Source organism: Zonotrichia albicollis, chromosome 18 (genome assembly GCF_047830755.1).
Source record: "Zonotrichia albicollis isolate bZonAlb1 chromosome 18, bZonAlb1.hap1, whole genome shotgun sequence".
NCBI classification, from domain to species: Eukaryota; Metazoa; Chordata; class Aves; order Passeriformes; family Passerellidae; genus Zonotrichia; species Zonotrichia albicollis.
In genome coordinates this window covers 149,584-157,377 of record NC_133836.1, presented here as the reverse complement: position 1 = coordinate 157,377, position 7,794 = coordinate 149,584, and the positions used below count along the sequence as shown (strand labels likewise).

At 41.5% G+C, this 7,794-nt stretch overlaps 1 protein-coding gene across 6 annotated transcripts in view; it reads left to right on the top strand.

Moving 5' to 3' along the window:
• Positions 1-4,503: 4,503 nt before the first annotated feature.
• The window catches only part of SFSWAP (splicing factor SWAP), a 36,709-nt gene continuing 33,418 nt past the window's right edge, over positions 4,504-7,794 (top strand). Inside the window, exons 1-2 of one of the 6 annotated variants that reach the window (XM_026797449.2) lie at positions 4,504-5,038; positions 7,499-7,668. In XM_026797449.2, coding sequence (XP_026653250.1) covers positions 4,785-5,038; positions 7,499-7,668 — 424 coding nt within the window. In that variant the 5' untranslated portion in view covers positions 4,504-4,784. Of the gene's footprint in view, positions 7,669-7,794 lie in introns of all 6 variants that reach the window. The other 5 variants (XM_074554595.1, XM_005494010.4, XM_005494011.4 and 2 more) reach the window with 5 other exon arrangements.

Genomic DNA, 7,794 nt, shown 5'->3' with positions numbered 1-7,794 from the left:
TTCTCCTCCCACTTCTGTCCAAAAGCTCTGTCTTGTGGGTTTGTGCATAACAACCACCACTCCCATTGCCAGCTGACAATAAAAAAGAGGCTTTCAGAGAGACAAGGAAGAATAATTCTCACATATTACTTTTAAAAGGAACTGCTTCTCAACAACAAAAGATTTTTACATTACATTGTCAGGAGAGAGGTTCTGCCTTTTTAGCAAAGGCTTTTTTATTGCTCAAACATGAAGAAGCATTTAATTACAGGACATTACTAAAATAACATGTTAAGGATGAAATCCAGTTCTATTCATCCAAAATCAAAAGAGGCCATGTCAGGCTAATAAGCTACTTCTTCCTAATTGGGAACTTTTATCTGGTGTTTTAAAAAATTTAAGCTGAAATTTGACTCTACAAATGTATACATTCAAGCATAATCATTCACTATAAAAATGTTAATTTGTTTGGAAACACAGTTAATTCTGATCTTAAATTTACATTTAATGGGAAAAAAATCAATGAAGTAATTAATTATAGGGACACATGTTTATATAGGACCTATCCAGATAGCTAACAGATTTCTGCAGAGAGACACAGGATCCTTTAAATGAACAATACAATTATGCAAATTAAGTTAATTTCCTGGTATTTTCTGTGCATTTCTTGGGTTGTTTTTTGTTTGTTTGGGGGAAGAGTGTCATTTTGGGAAGTTTTTGTTTGGTTGTTTCATTTAACTCTTGATGCAATCCCAAGAGCTGCATGCTCTCTGAAGGGGGATGTCAGATCAAACCAATGGTTTTTTTGACCCCTTAAGCATCAATGATCAGCCAATAGTCAAGGCAAGCTAAATTAACTCTCTAAGTTAGCAGCTTTCTCCACCTCTGAAAAAGGTTTTGGACATTTCTAAGTGTCTGAGGTCTGGTGAAGAGGGCATAAAGAACCTACCTAGTCCAGAAATCAAACAGGCTGCTCAAAACTCCACCAAAGCAGAAAAACAATGGCAAGCTCTTAATACTTAACCTTGTGTCACAGAAAAAGTGCTTCTTTAATGGCTTTCCTTCTCCTGGAGTAAAATTTACCAACAAATTTTAGAAAGGCGAATGGCTTCTGCTTTAGAGTTTTGTTTTTTTAACAGCTGAAAAGAAACCTAAGCAGTAACCTATTGCGTGGTACAGAGAAACCTCTGCTAGAAGTAATTTCTTTATACTCAAGGCTACAATGTTATCCTTCGTTGCACGGAAACTGTCTGTTATTAAACCTGAAAAACTTTCATGCAGAAAACAAAGAAAGGCTGGGGGAGGAACACTAATGTTTAATTTTGGCTATGGCTTTTGGCTTTCCTCTGAGATGAAAACCAAAATGTATTTGGAGTCTTCTTCTTCTATTGAAGCTGACAAAACACTTTGCAGACCTTGGCTTTTGGCAAAGGCAGCTGAGGGGAACAATTTAGGTGTAGCGAGGAAAGTTATCAAAATATGACAATAGCTTGAATAGTTTTAAATGGTCAAGTTTAGTAAACAATTTTAGCCTCTTTGACCAAGGCTAAAATGAATAAATAACTGACTTCTTCTGTAAACAGTCCTACATAAAGTAATGCTAAATTACAGCAATGTTTCTGTAACAAGATGGTTTAGGAGGGACAAAAATCTGTAAGAGTTGGCAGCTACTGTACACAGCTTCCAATTTTTCAGGAAAGCCAGCCAAGTTTTCCTCCCCTCAATGCAGGGGATTAAAGCAATCATGCTAGAATACGAATAGAAATTATCTTAGGGTTTCTATGCTAAGCAGAAGCAAAACTAAGTATTTGTTTCTGGTGGGAAATGTCAAATATGGAAGTTTAAACTTTTTTTTTTCCTAATTACTGAGCAGATTCACAGTGAATTTTAAAAAGGATGCATTGCATTGTGCTAAATATAGAGGAATTTTGAGAGGCACTTTAGAGATTCAAGCTTACAGATTAGTTTTCAAATTCCATATGCTTTTCCCTCTTCCCACATATCTAACTTCTGCCCTTCTTTACTTTGAAAAGAAGAGGGAAAAGGTATATATTAATTCAGTATGAGTGCTGAAAAGCCATTTGCCAAAATGGTATAAGTGAAACCTTAGCTTGCTGCCCAGAGCAGCAGAACATATCTCCCCTGTGCTTGGCATAACATTTGATGCACTCTTTTGGTATGCAAAAAATTCCTTTATATTGATTATCATGATAGAAATGGGACTTTTATTTTTCAGAATCAGCACAGCACACTTTTTTTCAAATTTCAGAACTAGAGAATAAATGTTATTATCCGCTTTTAGCTAAACTGCAAACTGATACTAAATGACTGCACTTCCATTAAGATAGAGGAAAATGGACTGTTATCAGCCTAGGAAATAACAGCTTGTCTGTGTTTCCCTACCTATAGCAAAATGAAAATAAATACAGTGAGTGGGATAGAGATTGTGTAAATTTTCCTCATTACAACACTTTCCCTCTCTGCAATGCAGCCAGAACAGCTGGGACTAATCAAGGGTCTGAATGTACCAACATGGTCATCCTATCATATAAAGACTTTACAAGTCTGTAGTAAGCTCAACATATTTTTTTTTTTCTTACTCGTAGATATTAAAACTGGTTGTATTGTTAAATGTGGTAAAAAGGCATACCATGTGCCATGATCAGCACCGCATTTTCTTCCCAATGTTGGTCTAGAGTAAATAAAAAGGAAAAAAGTTTAATTTTTTACTCATGCTGGGGAAAAAAGGAAGGGATGGGTGCTTTTTTATTCCAATGCAAATTCATAATGCATTATGACAAACTTGCATAAATATATTGAAAATCTTTATGCAGTCTGTTTATATTTCTGTTCTTTCCCTCAGGTGCACAATAATCAGAAAAGAACTGTGCCGCAGTTGTCCTGTTATTTCAGAAACCTTTCTGAATCCCTCTTTTGATGACAGGCTAATGATATGTGAACAGAGAGCTGAGAACATCACGTGCTGCAGTATACAGAAAGATACTGCCCAACCCTCAAGCTTCGTTTTGTCCCTTTTCTCAAAAACAGACACATGATTCCCCTTTACCATTTCTTTGTTTTCAAGCTACCAAATTAACACAAATTTATTTTTAAGGCAATTTTCCCTTCCATTCATAATAACTCAGTGGGAACATTATCAACACCCAGTGCTTTATTGTTCCTGGGTGTTCTGGTGAGCTCTTCGTTCTTCTAGAAATGGCTCAGCTGTCTGGAAAATGCTTTACTGGATAAAATACTCCCTCCATCTTTCTGTAATTACATTATTTTAACTAAGTCTTCCATTTTTGTCCCTTATCTGACCTATGCACTGTTCTCGTCCTTGTCTTAAATGCTGATATCCCAGGAAAATGGTCTGAAGCTATCTTATAATGCTGCCACTTCTACTGCACAGAGCCCTTTTTGTGCTGTACTATCTTGCTGCTGAATCCTTTGCATTACCAAAGGACTTAGGGAAGTCACAAAAATCATCACCACACATTGCTTTCTTACAGTCCCCATCAAAAACTTTTTGTTTGTTTTCTTAGTTTTATATTTTTCTTCATTTTATTTTTATTTTTTCTCCTACTCTTTTTTTGACCCCAAGTGTTTTCAAGCTGGTATCAAATTGTTCCACAATGATCAAGTGCGTTCCCATCCGTACACTTGGTATCCTCTGACAAGTTCACATGGTAGGATTTCTAAATGCAGATATAAAATATCCACCTCTTTCAGTGCTGCTGCATTTCTTCCCTTGCTATTTTACATATTTTAACCCTGTCTGCACAACGATGCCAAGAGTTTTTCACACATTCCACCAGCTCTGCCAGCATTTATGGGCACTCAGAAACTAAGGATATGGCATAATTCCCACTCTGAATCACAAAACACCATGAGCTTCCTTACAGAATTTTATTATAAAATATACAAAACAACGTGTTTCTTCATACTTCTTGAAGAGTGATGAAAGTAATAACCACGAAGTACACAACTTTGAAAATTTCAGCCCAAGTCAAACAATTTTAGTAAAAAAAATTCTCTAGATTATAAACTTTCTTAAAATATTTTTAGTCAGTGCCCCAAGTCCTCCCTCTCCCCTTTCAAAGACTGGACGTGGCACTCGGTGCCCTGGTCTGCTTTATAAGGTGGTGTTCGGTCATAGATTGGATTCGATGGTCTCAGAGCTCTTTTCCCAACCGCATGGATTCTGTGATTCCCACCCTGCCTCCCAGGCTTTCCTCTCGAGCTTCATGGGCGCAGCCTGAGGTTGATGCCCGCTTTATACTGCAGGTCCTTGCACTGCCTTGAGCCCCTCAGCCTCTGCTGGGGCTCCAAAGCAGCGCGGCGGACACCAGGATTTGTTTTGGTTTTGTTTTTAAGCTCCTCGAGCCCGCTCCAGCGGAGTCCGCCGCTCCCCGCCCACCTCGGGCCCTCAGCGCGCCGGGCGGCACCGCCCCGCCCTCCGCCGTGCTGCACTTTCGTCACGGCCGCGCCCATGGCTCCACCGCTCCGCCGGGCCTCGACCGTTGTCAGTGAGCGCGTAGTGTCCTCGCCGGTACCGCGCAGTCACGTTATCCTCGGATTTAACATTCGGGCTGCCGGAACTTGACTCGAATCTGCGGTCGCCAAAAGCCAGCCCGTCCCTGGGCCTCCAGCGGAACCGGAAGTGTCGCCATTTTGTTTCGGGTGATGGCGGCTGTGGTGCTCTGCGGCCGGGGGCTTTAGCGCGGGCCTGGCCGTGCGGGGACTCGCTGCTCGGATAGTCGGTGCTCCTGCGAGCCGCCTCCGCCTCGCTGCGCTCCCCGGTGATGTACGGAGGGCTCGGAGGGTCTCGACGGACTGCAGAAGAAGCAGGCCCGCCGCCCCTAATGTTGTTGTCAGGCGGGGGAACGGTGCCCGGCCCCCCCGGAGGAGGTGGAGGTGGAGGCGGGAGTAGCCGTGTGGAGCTGCTGGTGTTCGGCTATGCCTGCAAGCTGTTTCGGGATGATGAGAAGGCTCAGTACCAGGAGCAGGGGCGACACCTTATTCCTTGGATGGGAGACCCCAAGATCATGATCGATAGGTCGGTGTAACACAACCCCCAGACTGTGCTGCGAGATCTCCTGTGATAGCCTCTTTCTGTTCCCCCCCTTGTGCTGTGGGCAGTGAGGGCGGGGGGTGAGCAGACGGCTCGCTCTGGCAGGTGCGTCGGGATCTTCCGTGGCGAGGCTGGAGGCAGCTGCTCCCGGCACAGCGCTCCGAGGGTGCTCTGGGAACGCTGCAGGCCCCCCCCCCGTCTGCGGGAACTTGGGGTTTCCCGCTCTCGCAGCGCTGGGAGATCCCTCCTCCTGGCCGGCAGCGTGCGATGGGTCTTTCTGCTCCGCTTGTCAAGGCAGGTTCGGCAGGGTGGAGAGTGGGAATGATCTGTTCCTTTTCAGTGCAAACCACAAACATCCTCTTTTTTTCGCTTGGAATCCAAGGGAGCCTGATTGTCGGAGTATTTATTAGGCACATTGTATGTTCTGTAGGTGAGAATGGGGCAGTGTTGGGAGTGCAAAGGTGTTTATCCATCTTAAAGAAAATGGGGATTTCCTGTTTCTCCTACATAATCTGGCTGCAGGCTGTTGATGGGACACCCCAGAAGTAGTTCTTGGTCTCTTTACTTTTCCTGGTGCCATGATTTACTGCATCAGACAGAATGGATTTGATTTTGGGTGCTTGCTCTTGAAATTTTATGTCAGGGCTGGCTTCTTGGTTGTTCTGCCATAGGTCCAGGTTTGTGGCCGCAGAGAGTAATAGAATCTGCTTTGATGTTTCTTCTGGTCTCTTGAGTTGTTTCAGGGTGGGATTTGGAAATAAACTCATTCAGAAAGGGTTACCTGAATGTTTTGTTGGACAAAGTGAAGATGAGAGATCAGGTTGGCTATGTTTGAGTGGAGCACTGAAGGAATAATTACAAGTTGTGGCTGACCGTGAAAACCTCAGTGGAAAAGATGGAAGGATTTTGATTTGAAAAGGGTCACATAACATACTATAGATATTTGTTCCCTCAGTTTTATCACTGCTTTAGTGCTAGACAGGATTTTCTTATTTTGACTTAAAACCATATTTGTTTTGGAAAAATGTCAGTAGAGGAAGGTCTTTTGATTGCCTTCCATAGGACTGGAGAAAAAAGAAAGTGCCCTTGCACTGTTTTGGTGCTTACTCCATTAATGATCATTGCCATTGAAATAAATTTGTTAAATTGACATAGACACGAAGGCAGGACAAAGCAACCATAATTATTTGTAGTTTTGTTTCATTTCTCACACAGGAGTGGAAGTGTTGTGTTGCACACTTCTAAAAAATCAAAAATAATAACTAAAATAATTACTGTGATTGATTTCATTCATAGGTAGAGGTGGGTTTTGGGGTTCTCTGCAGCAGAGGCCTGTTTGCAGGTGTTACAGAAATTGTAGAGAGCAAACACTAAGTATGTGCATGTCTGTGCACACATACTGAAATACCAAATAACGGTACATTTGTGAGTTAAGGCAGCTTGCAATTGCTAATCTTATAAACTCCTTTGGAAGCTTAGATTCCTTTTATCTCCAGCAGCAGGAAGTCTTCATTTTCACCATTTTGAGAAAAGCACATTGCTATGAGAAGACTTGGGTTCAGATTTGCCTGTGGACAGAGCTTGATTAACCAGACCTATGTTTCATTTGCTTTTTGCTATAAGAATATTTACTTTCTTTGTTTTTGGTCTAGCAAGTTGGCACAAGTCAAGAGTTGTGTGTGGGAAGACACCTCAGCGGAGTCAAGCTTACTGTCACTTTACTTTCCAATCAGTTTCTCTTACTGATGCGTAAACATTATCCCAATGCAGTGCTTTTCCTGCAAATAAAGTGATTTCGTAGTAGAAAGGAACTGTACATCTTTGATCTTTGCCGATTTTGCGGTGAACCTCCTTAAATTGCATGTTTATGTTACTGTTCCTATGTATGTGTGTCTCTCTATCACATAACCCAGAACTTATTTCCTCAGCCAAATGGCTAGGGGCCGAGCCTAGCCATGATTTTACCTCCAATGGACGCAAGTTTCTTTGGTGAAGATTTCTCCTGAGAGTTCGGGACTAGCAGAAAGAAGCGAGGAAATTTCGACCGTTTGGTTCTTACGGATAGGTATTTATGTACTCGGGTTTGTGTGAATGTAAGCTATTTGACTTTCCAGAAAAACGTATTTTGCAAGTGGCATTGATTGGTTGGTTGAAGCACGTACGGTAAGAGCTGTTAAGGAAGTGGATCTCACTTAAAACTATTAAAGGATACCTTTGGCTTTAATTGTAATAATTTATTAGTTTCTTTGAGAGGAATTTAGACTATTAAACAAATTTTCGATAGTTGGTGACAAATGATTAGCAAAATTAATTGTAACTTCTAAAAGGGAGTATGCGTTAACATATAAGTTGTTTTTTTTTTCATTTTTATTGGGTAAGTATTTAAGTAGTCGCATAAACCCAAGCCCTAAGTTCTTTGCATTGACCAGCTGTTTCATCCTGCAGGTATGATGGGCGTGGTCACCTGCATGACCTTTCTGAATATGATGCTGAGTATTCCACCTGGAACAGAGATTATCAATTGTCTGAAGAGGAGGCTAGAATAGAAGCCCTCTGTGATGAAGAGAGGTATTTAGCCTTGCATACGGACTTGCTTGAGGAGGAGGCAAGGCAAGGTACTGCTCAAGGAATAACATGGTTATTTTAAAAAGCAGGTTTAAATAAATTATTATGAAACTAAATTTACTCCTAATTTTATACTCTCTTTTTCTGATATTATCTTGACAGTACCCAGTGGATTC